General features: G+C 39.8%; 1 protein-coding gene across 1 annotated transcript; it reads left to right on the forward strand.

Moving 5' to 3' along the window:
* Window positions 1-2,902: 2,902 nt before the first annotated feature.
* LOC307054225 (interferon alpha-1-like) lies at window positions 2,903-3,472 on the forward strand (the record flags this gene model as incomplete). The annotated part of the gene is made up of 1 exon (XM_079705827.1): window positions 2,903-3,472. The coding sequence occupies one exon, from the start codon at window positions 2,903-2,905 to the stop codon at window positions 3,470-3,472; it is 570 nt and encodes a 189-aa protein (XP_079561953.1).
* Window positions 3,473-16,651: the final 13,179 nt, after the last annotated feature.

The raw sequence follows: 16,651 nt of genomic DNA on the forward strand, positions 1-16,651 counted from the left end.
AAGAAGTTGGGAAATTATTGGATGATTGATGGATGAGGAGACAAGTTCAGTGCATAAGACCACTTTTCATCTTTACACTAGTTGTTCTAATGAAGTTCTGGGTGGTGTGGAGGGGGACAACTAATGTTCTTGCTTGCACACACTTCATTAAAAAACAATCAAACCCACAGAGAAAGAAAAATATCATTTATATGTGGAATCTAAAAATAATGATACCAATAAACTTATTTACAAAACAGAAATGGACCCACAGACTAACAGAAGAAACTTATGGTTACCAGGGGGGAAGGGTAGGGGAGGGATAGAGTTCTAGAGTCTGGAAATCCAAGATCTGGGTGTCCACGTGGTCCAGTTCTGGTGAGAGCTTGCTTCAGGTCTCACACTGCAGAGTTCTCCTTGTGTCATCATACAGCAGGAGAGGGAGGCATTAATCCTGACCTCTTTGATAAGGGCACTAATTCCATTTGTGAGGCCTCCATCTTCACACCCTAATCAAGTCCTAAAGGGCCTGCCACCTGATACCATTACTTTAGAGATTAGGACTTCCAAATACGAATTTTGTGGGGACAGAAACATTCAGACCAGAAAGGGCATTGAAGGCTACATGTCTTGGCATCCAGAAGAGAGAATATATTCATGTAAATAAAGAAGAATGAGCCATTTATCAGGCCAAAAGAGCAGACTGAGGACTCAGAATCCAAACTCTTCATTTTCAACCTGCAGTAATGCTTGAATTATTATGTGTCAAAATTTGGAAATCAAACCGAAATGGACCCCATTGTCCCTTGGAAGGGAATGAAGACACAGCATGAAAATGATCATTCATCAACGTTTGTGAAGAGTCTCCAAAGAATCTCAGTATATAGATAGTCATTGACACATCCATAATGATCCACCGAAGAGTAACGTGGTTAATTTTCTGGTTGCTGTGACCTGTGTGAATCAGGGAGAGTTTTACTTCAGATACGTGGCTCTGTATGTGATAACAAGCTGGTTATTTTCTGTCATGACCTAGTAGAGGACAAATTAGCGACAAGGCCATCCTCCTGAGTTTAATAGAGTGCCGGGCAAAGGCTGAAAATTGTGCTGCTCTTACAACTTCAATCCCCAGAGCCATATGCACCTTAAAGGAAAGAGAATCCTAGTGGTTCTAGCAACAAACTCAGTAGGCATGACTGATACCAGTAGGAGTAGAGTGGGAATACTAGCCACTGTCTATTATAATCCCAGCAAATACGACCGTGATAAAGGAAAATAGCTTGGTCATTCGTAACTGCCTTCCAGTGGGAGGAGAACATCTGAGAGTCTGCTTTAGTTAAAAGTACCTGTTGCGTGATTACACTGGGCCTGGTGCCGAGGATACTACAGAGAATACGACAGAGTCCAGTTGTTACAGAGCTGATTTGCCAAAGATGGTCACATACCTATTATTTATTGAAAGATCGGAATTGGAGAGGGCTGAGGCCACAGAACATCCACTGCAAAATAAAAGAAGTCATGATCAGAGTTGAAAGTTAATTCTTTCCATGATACCAATCAATATTTATCCAGTTCTCAATTAATTACAAAGATGGTTTTCTTTTGTTTGAAAAGAATAGGCTTGGATTGGAACCTCGGACAGTCCTTTGGGGAATCTGAAATTCAATGCAAAAATACAGAGAAAGATTCAAATCGATGATGATTCCTAAATCATCTGGGAGCAGATCGCTCCCACGGGTACAAACATTAGTTCTTAGGGGTGCGAATAAATCTTAGCTACTACAATGGTGGTGGCACTCCAAAGCTCAACCCTATCCAGCAAAATCTCATTCCTTTGTATTCATTTTTCTCTTTGGGTTTTCTTGTGTATGAGACGAGAGGCATTGACATTGAGTGCATGGAAGATACACAATATGCAGGATCAGTGCTACAAGCTATGGTGGCTTGATGTTTCATTAGAGGACTTTCTCTCCATCATATGCTTGAACTCAAAGTCATAGTGTGAGAGGTGGCCTTTGTTTACTTATAAGCTGTCCTTGTCTGTCTTGTGGATTTTGCTTATGTTTGAGCCTCAGTGTGATGAGGGCATTGGGAATTAAGCACAAATAGGTTGTATTTTAGTATTTAATTCTAAAAAAGTTACCTAGGAGATCAATAATTACGTCTAGTCCTAAAGAGAAAAAGTTGTTGACAATATCTAGATGAATATCTAGCAGCTAGGGAAGTTAGAAATCATTTTATGATATGAATCAAAACTAATAATTACCTACAAATAAATGTTAAGAAGATCATTTAAATTTTCAATGGTTGTAGCAGTTTTGATAGATTTTTAAATATATCTGTACATTGGTATTCTTATGAAGTATTTGTATAAATTTTTATTGAATATGTAATTTGATACATTCCTATTTATTAAGTAAATGTATTACATTAAAAGTCATTCTGCACACTTAACCAAAATGTTAAATTACTTGCAGTAGCTTTTACAGTTAATTTTTAGCCTAAATCTTTTTGTCATACTCACCCCTGCATCGAATAAAAAGAATAATCTTTTCACTTTCTTTTTCTATTTATAAAGTAGAGATATGCATGGAGTACATATCGATGTACCCAGTATATCTGTGTATCAAAATTTCATAGGGGGGCCATAAGGAAAGAAAATATCTAAAAAGCCTCTGGGGGCAGGAGAAGGGGAGGCAAGGATGAAAAACAGTGGCTGAGAAACGCTGCCCTAACCTATCTGGAGAGTGCAAAATGAAAAGCAAAAACAGAAGTAGAAAGTAAGAGGGAACATTCAGAAAATGGAAACCGATTCATTCCCATTTAAGACCCAGGCCTGAAGGAAGGTCTTCAGAGAACCTAGAGAGCAGGGTTCACAGAATCACCCACCTCAGCCAGGCCGGCAGCATCTGCAAGGTCCCCGATGGCCCCAACTGTGTCCTTACTCCTGGCCCTGGTGCTGCTCAGCTGCAACTCCAACTGCTCTCTGGGCTGCGACCTGCCTCAGACCCACAGCCTGGCTAACACGAGGGCCCTGATGCTCCTGCAACAAATGAGGAGAATCTCCCCCTTCTCCTGCCTGAAGGACAGAAATGACTTTGGATTCCCCCAGGAGGCGTTTGGAGGCAACCAGTTCCAGAAGGCTCAAGCCATCGCTGTCCTCCATGAGATGATCCAGCAGACCTTCCAGCTCTTCAGCACAGAGGGCTCGGCTGCCGCTTGGGATGAGACCCTCCTGGACAGGTTCTGCACTGCACTTTATCAGCAGCTCACTGACCTGCAAGCCTGTGTGATGCAGGAGGCGGGGCTGGAAGGGACTCCTCTGCTGAAGGAGGACTCCATCCTGGCTGTGAGGAAATACTTCCACAGAATCACTGTCTATCTGCAAGAGAAGCAATACAGCCCTTGTGCCTGGGAGATTGTCAGAGCAGAACTCATGAGATCCTTCTCTTCATCAACAAACTTGCAAGAAAGACTCAGGAGGAAGGAATGACACACACCTGCTTCAACACGGAAATGATTCTCACTAACGAGACCACACTTCCACCTGTGCTGCCATGTCAAAGACTCATTTCTGCTCTCATCATGCCCTGAATTGAATTAATTTGTCAAATGTTTTCAGGACTATTAAGCAACATCATGTTCAACTCTGCAGGCACTAGTTCCTTACAGATGATTTATCTATTTAAAAATTTATTTATTTAACTATTTATAAAGTTTTAACTTATTTTTTGTTTGTATAATATTATGTGCACCTTTAAATTGTGGTTAAGAGAAAAAACACGTTCTTTGTAATTAATTAATTATTTTATTTTATTTTTTAAAAAAATAAATAAATTTATTTATTTATTTATTTTTGGGTGTGTCGGGTCTTCGTTTCTGTGCGAGGGCTTTCTCTAGTTACGGCGAGCGGGGGCTACTACTCTTCATCGCGGTGCGTGGGCCTCTCACTGTCGCGGCCACTCTTGTTGCAGAGCACAGGCTCCAGATGCGCAGGCTCAGTAGTTGTGGCTCACGGGCCTAGTTGCTCCGCGGCATGTGGGATCTTCCCAGACCAGGGCTCGAACCCGTGTCCCCTGCATTGGCAGGCAGATTCTCAACAACTGTGCCACCAGGGAAGCCCTAGTCTATTTATTTTTTGCTTTGTGCATTAAATAAATTTTAACCACAGAAAACTTTTTATATTTGTTTATTCTTAAAAAAGAAACACCGAACCTGAATGTGCAACCTGATTAAAGATTTGCATTAAAGATGCAATTCATTTACATCATTATGTAAATGATATGATACACTAGTTAGCGTCATTATGATACTCTAGTTAGAAGTAAATATAAACTTCGTCTAAGCCAGGTTGTATGTTGCCCTCAGGATATAGTGGTGACCATAATGAATGTCCTATGATTTTCTCCTCTGATTTTGTTAACCAGGTTATAATAGCCTTGTAAAGTGAATTGATTAACTTTCCATCTTTTCCATGTCCTATTAAAATAGGAACTAAACATGTTTTACTGAATAGTTTTATGACATTTTCCACTTTGCTCTCTCTTCAAGACACTTCAGTGAGGACCTATGTTGCTCTTTAAAGACTTTTGATAATGAATTTCTATTTCTTTTCGACAGCACACCATGCTGAAAAGAGCCTAAGAAGATCCTCATGCATTGGAGCTAAACTTGTCTAAAACAGTATCTAAGTTTTATCAAAACAAATTGTATTCTATTTCTTTCTTGAATTTTATTTTATTTATTTTTTATACAGCAGGTTCTTATTAGTTATCTATTTTATACGTATTAGTGTATATATGTCAATCCCAATCTGTATTCTATTTTGATTTTTATTTGTCTCCCTTTGTTTACATTGCCTACCAATGTGCTCAGGGATATATCAGGTGCTCGAATTCTTCTCAGGAGAACTTATGAAATGAACCCTCAGCAAACAGTGCTGAGACAACCCCTTGCAATTTGATAGTCAGAAGCTCATCAAACCACATATTCCTAGCATAGCATTTATTCAATCAACAATACTTAAATTCCTACCATGGGCTGGACGCTGTGCTAATGACTGGGCATACGAAATTCAGACTTAAAAGTCTAATCTGCTGGAGGAGCCAAAAATTAGCTATCACTTACACAACAGAATGATAAGTGTTCTAATGGAAGCACTGTATTTGCAAGGCAAACGCATAGGCCTGGAGCCGCATTGTAAAATGGAGAGACATTATCAAAGAATGGGTACTTTAGGACTGATAGATGGATATAGAAAGACACTTAAAGAACTGGACAATGAGAAAAGGGCCAGAGACACTGTGCAGGCCATTTGGAAGCAAGAGCTAAATCAAAGCGTTGACAATATTGGACATTTTTAAAAAATAAGAAATAAAAAAGAAATAAGGGCTAGGAACAAGACCAAGTTTTCCTCCCTACCAGGGATCTTGAAATGAGAGATGGGAAAGTTATACCAGGCCTTGAATGTTCCTGCTGAAACATGGAGACCAGGATGCTATTGTTAAATTTCGTACCAGAGGGAGGGAGAACTGGGTGCAGTTTCCTTAGCTGTTAAACTGAGATCATCATAAAACCACTTCATAAAACTGTGGTGAGGATTAATTGCTTTAATTTATGTAAGGTGCTCAGAATGGTACCAGGCAGTTACTAAGTGCTCCTTACTTATTAGCTCTTCTATTTGAATCTGGTTAGAAGATTAGTTCCTGATGTTCTGGGTCTGTGGTCAGGAAGATGAGGCAGTTCCAAGAGAGCTGTTCAGGAGGCATTTTAGTGCCAGGTCAACCACTGGACAAGGGAGAGGAGAAATAGCCATTCACTGGGATGACTGAGTCAAGTGCGTTGCAACAAATATCCCAGAGTTCCAGACAGAAGCATTCATACTTGACTCACACGCCAGCTGTCTACAAGGACGCCCCTTCCTCCACTGGTTTCTTGCTTATCCCTTGAGTTTAGGAGCTAAAAGTTTCCACCACAATGACACAGGCATCTTGCAGGCAGTCGGAGGAATCCTCTGCTCTGTGCACTCAACTCAGCCAAGACGCCAGGCCAGAGGGGAATCCCAACCTCAATCTCCAAATCCAATTTGGCAGCTTGCATTTAGTTTCCTTCACTTGTTGCCTCAAGTTTGTTGCTATTTTTGCATTCCCCGGTTCATTACACAATCCCTGATGATGAAAGAAAGCTAAAGTTCCTTGTAAGTTTGAACTATGTAGAGGGTTTTGCTTTCCGCTGTTTCACTTTAAAGAAGATTCAGAAACTGCTTCAGAGACAGGAAACTCACACAGAACACATACAGTAAGACATGCCCACGTGTTAGCAGAGGGAAGGCAGCTGATGCTTGCTCAGCAGCTGCTGGAAATGTGTTGCCCATTTAATTCTCTTCTCAACCTTAGGCTGGCCTGGCTCAATTCACTCCTGAGAGTGATTGTAAGAATGAAGTAAGTCCAGCTCAGAGAATGGCCTGCTATTTGAAGGGGAAAGTAAATCCAGGCTTGATGTAGATGGGGGCATGTTCAGAGAGGGCCAATCTGGAATGTCCAGCAGCAGCGGGGTCCTGGCAACAAACAGTGAGAGACATGGGATGGGCAGCTCCTGCGTGTTCCTGGGCCATCAACCTTTCGATGGGAGCATTCTGAGGGTGACGGGGGGTGCAGAGTGTAGGATCCTCTGGTTGTGCACGTGCTGGGGGAGTTCGCTAGAACTAGGCAGGGCCCTGAGCCAAGTGGCCTAGTCCCAGCTGCATGCTGAAGTGACCAGGACAAAAACTGTGGAATGAGTCTAGTCAAAGGCCTGTGACAAGACATCCAGGGTGTGAGAAAAGGGAAGAGAGAAGAGGCTGAAACCAGTGGCACTTAAGATCTTATCTGCATATTCAACCTCTTCACACCAGGTCGGAGGCCTGAAGGTGGAGGTCTGTGTGTCACCAGCTGTTGGCTGTGGATACAGGGAAGCCCCAGCCTGGGCAGAATCAGCCTCGGGTGCTGAGTGAGGGTGAGAGCGAGGCCGCACTGGGAAGACAGATGCTTCCCTCAGGCTGGGTATGGACTTCTCCATCATCGTCCCTAAGTTTCACAGGAACTCTCTAGGCCACTGAGTAAAATTTCTCCAGTGAAATTAGGACTCTTGGTGAGATTACTGCTGATGAGTGTGGAGAGTATTGTTTTGGAACCAAGCTCTTCCTCCTCTCCTGTGCCCTCATTACCTCCCAACCTCAGCCTTTTTCAATGGACTTTACTACTCCAAACATAATTTCACACCACAGTTGCTACCCAAGGTCAGGAAAAACGGTCACATTTTTTATCCCGCGATTTGAATACAACAACCAATAAAGAAAAAGACGAATGTTATTGTAAACCCATAATACTCATCTTTAGTTAACCACCCAAATAGGTACTTGTAAATATTATCAACGTCAGCAGTTTGCAAAGGTTTGGGTCTCAAGACCCACTGATACTCTGAAAATTACTGAGACCTCAAAGAGTTTGTATTTATACAGGTTATATTCATTGGTATTTACCATGTTAGAAATTAAAGCTGAGAATGCTTTAAATATTTATTCTTTTAAAAATAACAAAACCCCATTATATCTTAACATAAAAACATACTTTGATGAAAAATAACTACAGTTTCCAAAATTAACAAAAATTAACAAAAAAGTCTTAAAGTTTTGCAAATCTCTTGAATGCCTGGTTTAATAGAAGGCAGCTGGGTTCTCATATCTGCGCTGCATTCAATCTCTTGTGATGCATCGCTCTGATTCAAGTCTTTGAAGGAAATCCAGTCTCACGCAGACATCCAGTTGGAAAATGGATGATCTTGAAGACCCCAGAAAGAGTATCTGGGAACCCCTGGGGTCCTCAGACCACACTTTGAGAGTCACTCATATACATTTATCATACCAGATTGAAAGGACACTTACTGCCCAGAGTGAGTTTGAATTTCTGTTCATCTTCTTCTTATTGTCCAATTCTGCTTATTTTCATTATAATTTAGACAAGTAAGAAGTATGGGAAAACATTATACTCTTGTGGTTGCTATTGTCCAGGATTATCAGCTAAATGATTTAGATAAGAGGAAGTATGCGTGCACAGTTTTGATTCTTGTTTACTAACCTCTTTTATTATTAAGTATAAAAATCATACACAAAAGTGCACAGAACAGTAGCACAAATTTTAGAATAATTAAAGCAAATACTTATGTAACTACCAACCAATAAAAACAGTCAGATTTTGCAACATTCTGGAAGCCTCACCACCGATCACAATCCTTCATGGACATAACTCCTACCCTCCTCATTAAAGGTGACCACTATCCTGAATTTTATGATAATCACTTCCTCACTGTTCTTTATAATCTTACCCTAAAATATAGTCTACTTTTGCCTATTTTTAAATTTTATATAAATGGAATATGTATGCTTTGGAGTTGAGTTTCTTTCACTCACCACTGTGTTTGTGAGATTTATCTCTGTTTGTGCATACAGTTGTGGTTCTTACTTTTCATTCTTATTAACAACCCTATTATAAGCACAGATAACAACATATTTATCCATACAATTTTAAGGGATATTTGGGCTGTTTCTAGTTTGGGACTATTATGAATAATGCTGCTATGAATATTCTTTACTTATATCCTGATGCAGATTTACATGATTTTTTTCCAGGGTAAGTGCTAAGAGTCGACTTACTGGGTCATAGGCCATGCATATTTTCAACTTTGATAGATAATGTTTTTTAAGTAGTTGTACAAATTTACACACCAAAGAGCAGTTGCTCCATATGGTCATCACACTTGAGATTTTCAGTCCTTTAATTTTCTTACTTGAAGGCAATGTATTTGTTTATCTAAAAATTTGAAAAAATCAACCAAAAACATTTAGACATAGTGTTTGCAAAGTTGGCTGGATAAAAAACCAAAATTAGTTATTTTCGTGTGTGTGTGTGTGTGTGTGTGTGTGAAAATGTAACAAAACAGTCCATTAAAAATTAGAAAATGTAATGAAAAAATCATTGCATTCATACTTGCAACAATAATAAAGCATAAATATGTTGAAATAAACCTCAGAAAGACTGTGCAAGATATATAATCAAGCCAGCAGCAAAACTTTACTGAGAGACATTTTTAAGATAGTCCAATGAAATGGCAATAGTTGCTTTTTTTTTATGAAGTGGTTAAGAAATGTTTGCTAAATAAATATTTGTTCACTAAATGAATGTGTGTCTTTCAGGAGAAGGCTGGCCTTGGCAGTCTCCTATTGCAGACTCTGATTTCCCTTCTCACTGATGCTCACCGCCTCATCATATGCTTACATGTCCGTTGCTCACTTCCAAAAAGAATAAGTTGGAGAAGTTGCTTAATCCTCATTGATGGTCAAGGTGAAAAAAACAAACACAACCTCAGTGTAAGAGAAAAAAAAGTTATATTTTTCATTGGTTTCTGGCCATCTTATTTGAATCAAAAATTCATCTATAGACTTGTACTTAGAGGACCAAGGTGAAGATAACTTGCCCTGTCAATGCTAGCTTTTTAAAAAATTAAAGTCGACACTTTATTCAGATCTCCTTAGTCTTTACCTAATGTTCTTTTTCTGTTCTGGGATGTCATTAAGAATATGCCACATTATCTTTAATTACTATGTCTCCTTAGGCTCCTCCTGGCTATGACAGTTTCTCAGTAGTAGACGTTTTATGTTACTGTCAATGGTATCATTTTTATTTTATTTTTTATTTTTTAATATTTATTTATTTATTTATGGCTGCGTTGGGTCTTCGTTGCTGCATGTGGGCTTTCTCTAGTTGTGGCGAGCAGGGCTACTCTTCGTTGCAGTGCGTGGGCTTCTCATGGCGGTGGCTTCTATTGTTGCGGAGCATGGGCTCTAGGTGCCTGGGCTTCAGTAGTTGTGGCAGGTGGGCTCAGTAGTTGTGGCTCGCGGGCTCTAGAACAAAATCTCAGTAGTTGCGGCGCACGGGCTTAGTTGCTCCACGGCACGTGGGATCAGGGCTTGAATCCGTGTCCCCTGCATTGGCAGGTGGATTCTTAACCACTGTGCCACCAGTAAAGTCCTGTCAACAGTATCGGTATCATTTTTAAACGTCATATTCCAATTTTTTATTGCTACTATAAAAAGAGGTGATTGATTTTTAATATTGATCTTATTTTCAATGACATTGCTAAATTCATTTTAAAATTCTAATAGTTTATGTATTCTTTTGTAGTTTGTATGTACACAATTACATCATCTGTAGATAATGAAAAAAATATCTGAGACAGTCAGCAAGAGATTTGACTAGGCCCCTCATGAAGAAAATAGCCAAATGATCAATAAGCATATGAAAATGTGCTGAACCTTGTTAATAATCAAGGAATACGAATTAAAACTATAATGCGATATCACTATGCATAACTAGAATGGCTAAAATTAAGCAGACTGGCAATACCAAGTGTTAGCAAGAGTGTAATGCAACTGACATCCCATACATCGATAGTGAGAATATACATTCGTACAAACATTTGGAAAATATGTTTGTTATTAACTGCTAAATCTGAACATATGCATATTCTATGACCCGTTTACTTCATCCTAGGCATATAGCCAACAGAAGGCTGTACAAATGTGCACCAAAAGATACAAACAAGCTTTTTCATAGCAAAATTAATTATAATGACAAAATCAGGAGGAAAAAATTCCAAATGTTTATCAGTAGTGGAAAAGATAAAACACTGTGGCATTTCTGCATGGATATGACACATTCCTTCAAATTAATGAACTATAACTGCACACAAAAACATAGATGAATCTCGCAGACATACTATTGAGTGAAAGAAGTCGCTCATACAAAGTTCAAAAACAGGCAGAATCTAGGCTGTTAAAAGGCAGTAGTGATGCTGGGGGAGGAGCTTAGTGATGGGGGAGGAGAGAGGGGCACTGGAATGTGATGGGGGAGGGGAAAGGGGCCAGGTAGTGTTTATGTCTGTTGGTAGTGTTTATGTCTTCACTTAGTTTGTGGTTTCAAAGGTGTGCAGAAGTTTATATTTTATGATTTGTTGATTGTATACTTGACATTTGTGCATGACTTTCTATGTATATTATGTAAACTTTTTTTTTTCAGAAGGAGGAATGGGGAAGTCTCCCCTTACGTGTCAAAACACTCTCTTAATATACACGTTGTTTCCCCTTCCAAGATATCCCTGAAAGGTTGTTTTTTGCCTTAATTTCTGTTTTGCCACTGCTCACGAACTTCTTGCTAACTCTTCATCTTGTCCAATTTATCATCTTTTATAGGGCCGTTTTTGTTGAAAAAGTATTTGAAGAGATGAGGAAGAGAGAAGACAACTGTAATTTTGATTTCTAGAGACATAGTTTTCCTCCATAGATAATTGTATCAAAAAAGAGAAGGAAACTCTTTCTGTCTCTGAGGTTTATAGCAAAGCAGTTCCAAATTCAAAAGATTTCAAATGGCTAGAAACATCATTCAGGTTTTACTTTCTAAATGTCACCCTGCCTCTCTGAAAAACCTCATTAACCAGAAGAAACTGATACAGGGACTGGAAGTAGTTCTCTGGACCGCAGAAAGCTGGTAGGAGAGAATGCACAAAGAAAAGTCTCCACAGAGGGAGGAAGTGAAAAATGGCTTCCAACAACAGAGGACAAGATGAATTTATAATTCTGTATCCACCCCCTTCTTCCAGTTCCTTAGCTAGCATCTTTATTTTCAGCCTCTACAGCCATGAGAGCCCCTGGGTGAGATTTTTCCCTGCTTCAGTTCACCTCCAACATTTCTGCCTATTCTTCTGCCCAGAGCAAAACATAGTGCCCTCTATGCCTGAAGACCTCTTGAATTAAGTACAAACGCCGCACTCTGGTATTCAAGAGCCTCCACAATACATCTCGAGCTGATTTTTCCACCCTCACTCCCCTTGACTCTTAGCACAGAGCTTGTCCACAATTTGAAGCTCCTTCTATGTGTTCCCTGCAAACTTGTCCATTCTCCTGGCTCTGTGCGTGCTGCTCCCTCTGTCTTCAGCTGTGCTGTCCACCATGGTAGCCATCAACCACATGTGGCCAACTGAGCACTTGACTAGTCCCAACTGAGCTGTACTATGACTGTAAAAGTATTTTGAAGGCAGTGTGAAAAAGAAGAATGTAACTATCTCATTAATAATTTTATATTGGTACATGTTGAAATGAAAATATTTGGATGTATGGTGATAAATAAAATATACAGTCAAAATTAACTTCACTTGTTTCTTTTTACTCTTTTGATGTGGCTACTAGAAAATTTTAAATTGCACGTATGGGGGCTTCCCTGGTGGCACAGTGGTTAAGAATCCGCCTGCCAATGTAGGAGACACGGGTTTGAGCCCTGGTCCGGGAAGATCCCACATGCCGCGGAGCAACTAAGCCCATGCACCACAACTACGGAGCCTGAGCTCTAGAGCCCACGTGCCACAACTACTGAGCCCACATGCCACAACTACTGAAGCCTGCGTGCCCCGAGCCCATGCTCCACAACAAGTGAAGCCACCACAATGAGAAGCCAGCGCAACACAATGAAGAGTAACCCCACTTGCCACAACTAGAGAAAACCCACACGCAGCAACAAAGACCCAATGCAGCCATAAATAAATAAATAAATAAATAAATAAATAAATAAATAAATAAATAAATAAATTGCATGTATGGCTTGCATTATATTTCTTCTGGGCAGCACTGATCTAGAGCGACCTCCACCATATTGCCTGCACCATGGCCACCATTTCTTAAGTTGTACTGCTTGCCTCCTTATCCTCCCCATCAGCTATAATTCCTTTTTCCTTTGAGAGTTAGCATTGCCACCACGGTTTGTACCATGTATCTATATGAAGGCACTGTCCGTGGTCTACTTCATATTCTAACTGTGGCATAAGGAAAGAGCACAGCTTTGAGTGTAGTCAGCCCACCTTATTAGCTGTGTGTATCTTGGGCACGTTACTTAGCCTCTCTGAGCCTCAGTCTTGCCCTTTTAAAATGGGGATGACAATAACTCATCTCAAAGATTTACTATGAGGATTATTCAGAGAATGGCACATAGTAAGCGTTCAGTATATGGTAACTAATACTACTGCTACTAATGCCACTGCTATTATTTTTATTCCATTAGAGTATGAACTCTCTTAGCAGGGAGGATCAGAAGCCGTTGGATGTGGGCAGGATGAGCAGACCCTCTGTCACACCTGGGGAGGTCAGCTCTACACGAATTTTCCTGGAGGGGCAGGCCCCAGTGACCAGACTCCTCAGACGACCTCCCTTCCCTGAGTGCAATGGACCACTTCTAGGTTGACTGACCTCTGTGACTCCTTGCATTGGCCTTTGTGTGTGAGCCATGGATGATTCCAGGCTAATCCAAGTATCCTTTTAAAAAAGAAGAAACCTTGAGGAATTATTCAACGACTGACATAACTGAGCATTTTAAAGTGGAACAGCTGAGGGGCTTCCCTGGTGGTACAGGGTTTAAGAATCCGCCTGCCAATGCAGGGGACACGGGTTCGAGCCCTGGCCCGGGAATATCCCACATGCCGCGGAGCAACTAAGCCCGTGCGCCACAACCACTGAGCCCACGTGCCACAACTACTGAAGCCTGCATGCCTAGAGCCCGTGCTCCACAACAAGAGAAGCCACGATAATGAGAAGCCTGCACACCGCAATGAAGAGTAGCCCCCGCTCACTGGAAATAAAGAAAGCCTGCTCACAGCAATGAAGACCCAACACAGCTAAAAAAAAAAAAAAAAAAAAAAGTGGAACAGCTAAGAGATGATTTTGCTTTTTCCAAAATCCATTGTGCAGAACTCATGAGATGGCTGACATTCTGTTCAGAGCTGGCATGAAAAGATCAAAAGGCCAGAGAGAATGAAACCCACATAAGATGCAGAGTAACCAGAAATGCTGGGTTTATTGTTTCTTTACTGTAGATTAATCAATAATGAAAGAATACATTCACTGTGGAAAATTGAAAAAACATGCAAAAAAAATCATCCTTTAGTTTCACAAATCAAACATAATCACTATTAAAATATTGGCATATTTCCTTTTATTATTTTTTCTCTACATACTTCTACATAGTTGCATAGTATGTACAATTTTGTGTCCTGCTTTTCAATATAACTAGGTGCTTTTTGTTTTCTAATGGCACAAGTAACATATGATCATTATAGAAAAAATTTAGACGTGAATAAAACAAAAGAAAGGCTAAAAATTAAGTAACCTTAATTAAATTCTTTCAAACAAAAAAGTGCACAAAATTTTGAAAATGCCTAATAATCTTATCTCCCAGCTATCTTTTTTTTTAAAACATCTTTATTGGAGTATAATTGCTTTACAATGGTGTGTTAGTTTCTGCTGTATAACAAAGTGAATCAGCTCTACATACACATATATCCCCATATCTCCTCCCTCTTGCGTCTCCCTCCCACCCTCCCTCTCCCACTCCTCTAGGTGGTCACAAAGCACTGACCTGATCTCCCTGTGCTATGCAGCTGCTTCCCACTAGCAATCTATTTAACATTTGGTAGTGTATATATGTCCAGGCCACTCTCTAACTTCATCCCAGCTTACCCTTCCCCCTCCCCGTGTCCTCAAGTCCATTCTCTACGTCTGTGTCTTTATTCCTGTCCTGCCCCTAGATTCTTCAGAAACATTTTTTTTTTTAGATTCCATATATATGTATATATGTGTTAGCATACGGTATTTGTTTTTCTCTTTCTGACTTACTTCACTCTGTATGACGGACTCTAGGTCCAACCACCTCACTACAAATAACTCAATTTTGTTTCTTTTTATGGCTAATATTCCATTGTATCTATGTGCCACATCTTCTTTATCTGTTCATCTGTCGATGGACACTTAGGTTGATTCCCTGTCCTGGCTATTGTAAACAGTGCTGCCATGAACATTGTGGTACATGACTCTTTTTGAATTATAGTGTGCTCAGGGTATATGCCCAGTAGTGGGATTGCTGGGTGGTATGGTAGTTCTATTTTTAGTGTTTTAAGGAACCTCCATACTGTTCTCCATAGTGGCTGTATCAATTTACATTCCCACCAACAGTGCAAGAGGGTTCCCTTTTCTCCACACCCTCTCCAGTATTTATTGTTTGTAGATTTTTTGATGATGGCCATTCTGACTGGTGTGAGATGATACCTCATTGTGGTTTTGATTTGCATTTCTCTAATGATTAGTGATGTTGAATATTCTTTCATGTGTTTGTTGGCAATCTGTATATCTTCTCTGGAGAAATGTCTATTTAGGTCTTCTGCCCATTTTTGGATTGGGTTTTTTGTTTTTTTGATATTGAGCTGCATGAGCTGCTTGTAAATTTTGTAGATTAATCCTTTGTCAGTTGCTTCATTTGTAAATATTTTCTCCCATTCTGAGGGTTGTCTTTTGGTCTTGTTTATGGTTTCCTTTGCTGTGCAAAAGCTTTGAAGTTTCATTAGGTCCCATTTCTTTATTTTTGTTTTTATTTCCATTTCTCTAGGAGGTGGGTCAAAAAGAGATCTTGCTGTGATTTATGTCATAGAGTGTTCTCCCTGTGTTTTCCTCTAAGAGTTTTATAGTGTCTGGCCGTACGTTTCGGTCTTTAATCCATTTTGAGCTTATTTTTTTGTTCTCCTAGCTATCTTATTATCATGGGGAAAAATCCAGGTACAAACATTCTCTGACCACTCTCTGACTTGAAAATCACAGTGGTCTTCAGTCTAGTCCTTTACCTTACCATGCATCCTCCCACCACAGGGCCTTTGCACATGCAGTCCCATCTGATCTTCCTTCTGATTTTAGCTCCAGTGTCATTACCTCAGGGCAGTCTTCTCTGATTTCTTCTACTACATTATGTCCTTATATCATAGGTACCCACAATATCACTTACCCCTCTTCTGTAACACTTGTTACCATTGCATTTTTAGTTTTGTGTATTTCTTTGATAAATGTTCTTGTCCCCTGCTTCACTGTATGATCCATGAGAGTGAGAATTACAATCTGCAGCAGCTCATGCTACAGCTGCCCACAGTGTGGATTTAGTAAATTCAGGTTGAAAGATAATGCAAGGTTTCCTGAAAGCTGAATGTTATTACTTTAAATATCATAATTATTAGAACTTATTTTTGTCTTGAAATCTTTAAAAATGTACTCTACATCTTCCTGTCTATAGAAGCAGGACAAAAAAATCATAATTTGATTATTTTTACTGAGTCCTCTCTCATCAAAATCAGTTACTAAACTCAAATTCAAAAATGGTCTCAGAAATATTGAGCTAGAACCACTTGTCTCAATAGTAAAATCCCCTGATTACTTAATTGTTTTCCTCCATTTTCCTTCTGGACCTCCTTTTAATATGAGGTATATATTTGCATGCAAATGGAAAATCACACACTTAGATTGTTAGAAGTATGTACAAAAAATACATTGGCCCTCAATAATGGTCACAAAGGCCCCCTAAAGAGGAACCATGGACTTTTATGCATGACCCATGTAACATTCATTTTGCCTGCTTAGAGATATTACTTAATTTCTAGTTCTCAGTTATATTCTGGAGAGCTGAGATTGCCAGATAAAGCAATAAATTAAGGATGAAAAAGTTACGTGATGTCTCGCTGCTTATGGTTAAGGCCCTACAAAAAAATTCAGATCAACTTA

This window comes from Hyperoodon ampullatus (genome assembly GCF_949752795.1).
Source record: "Hyperoodon ampullatus genome assembly, chromosome: 6".
Lineage (NCBI taxonomy): Eukaryota > Metazoa > Chordata > Mammalia > Artiodactyla > Ziphiidae > Hyperoodon > Hyperoodon ampullatus.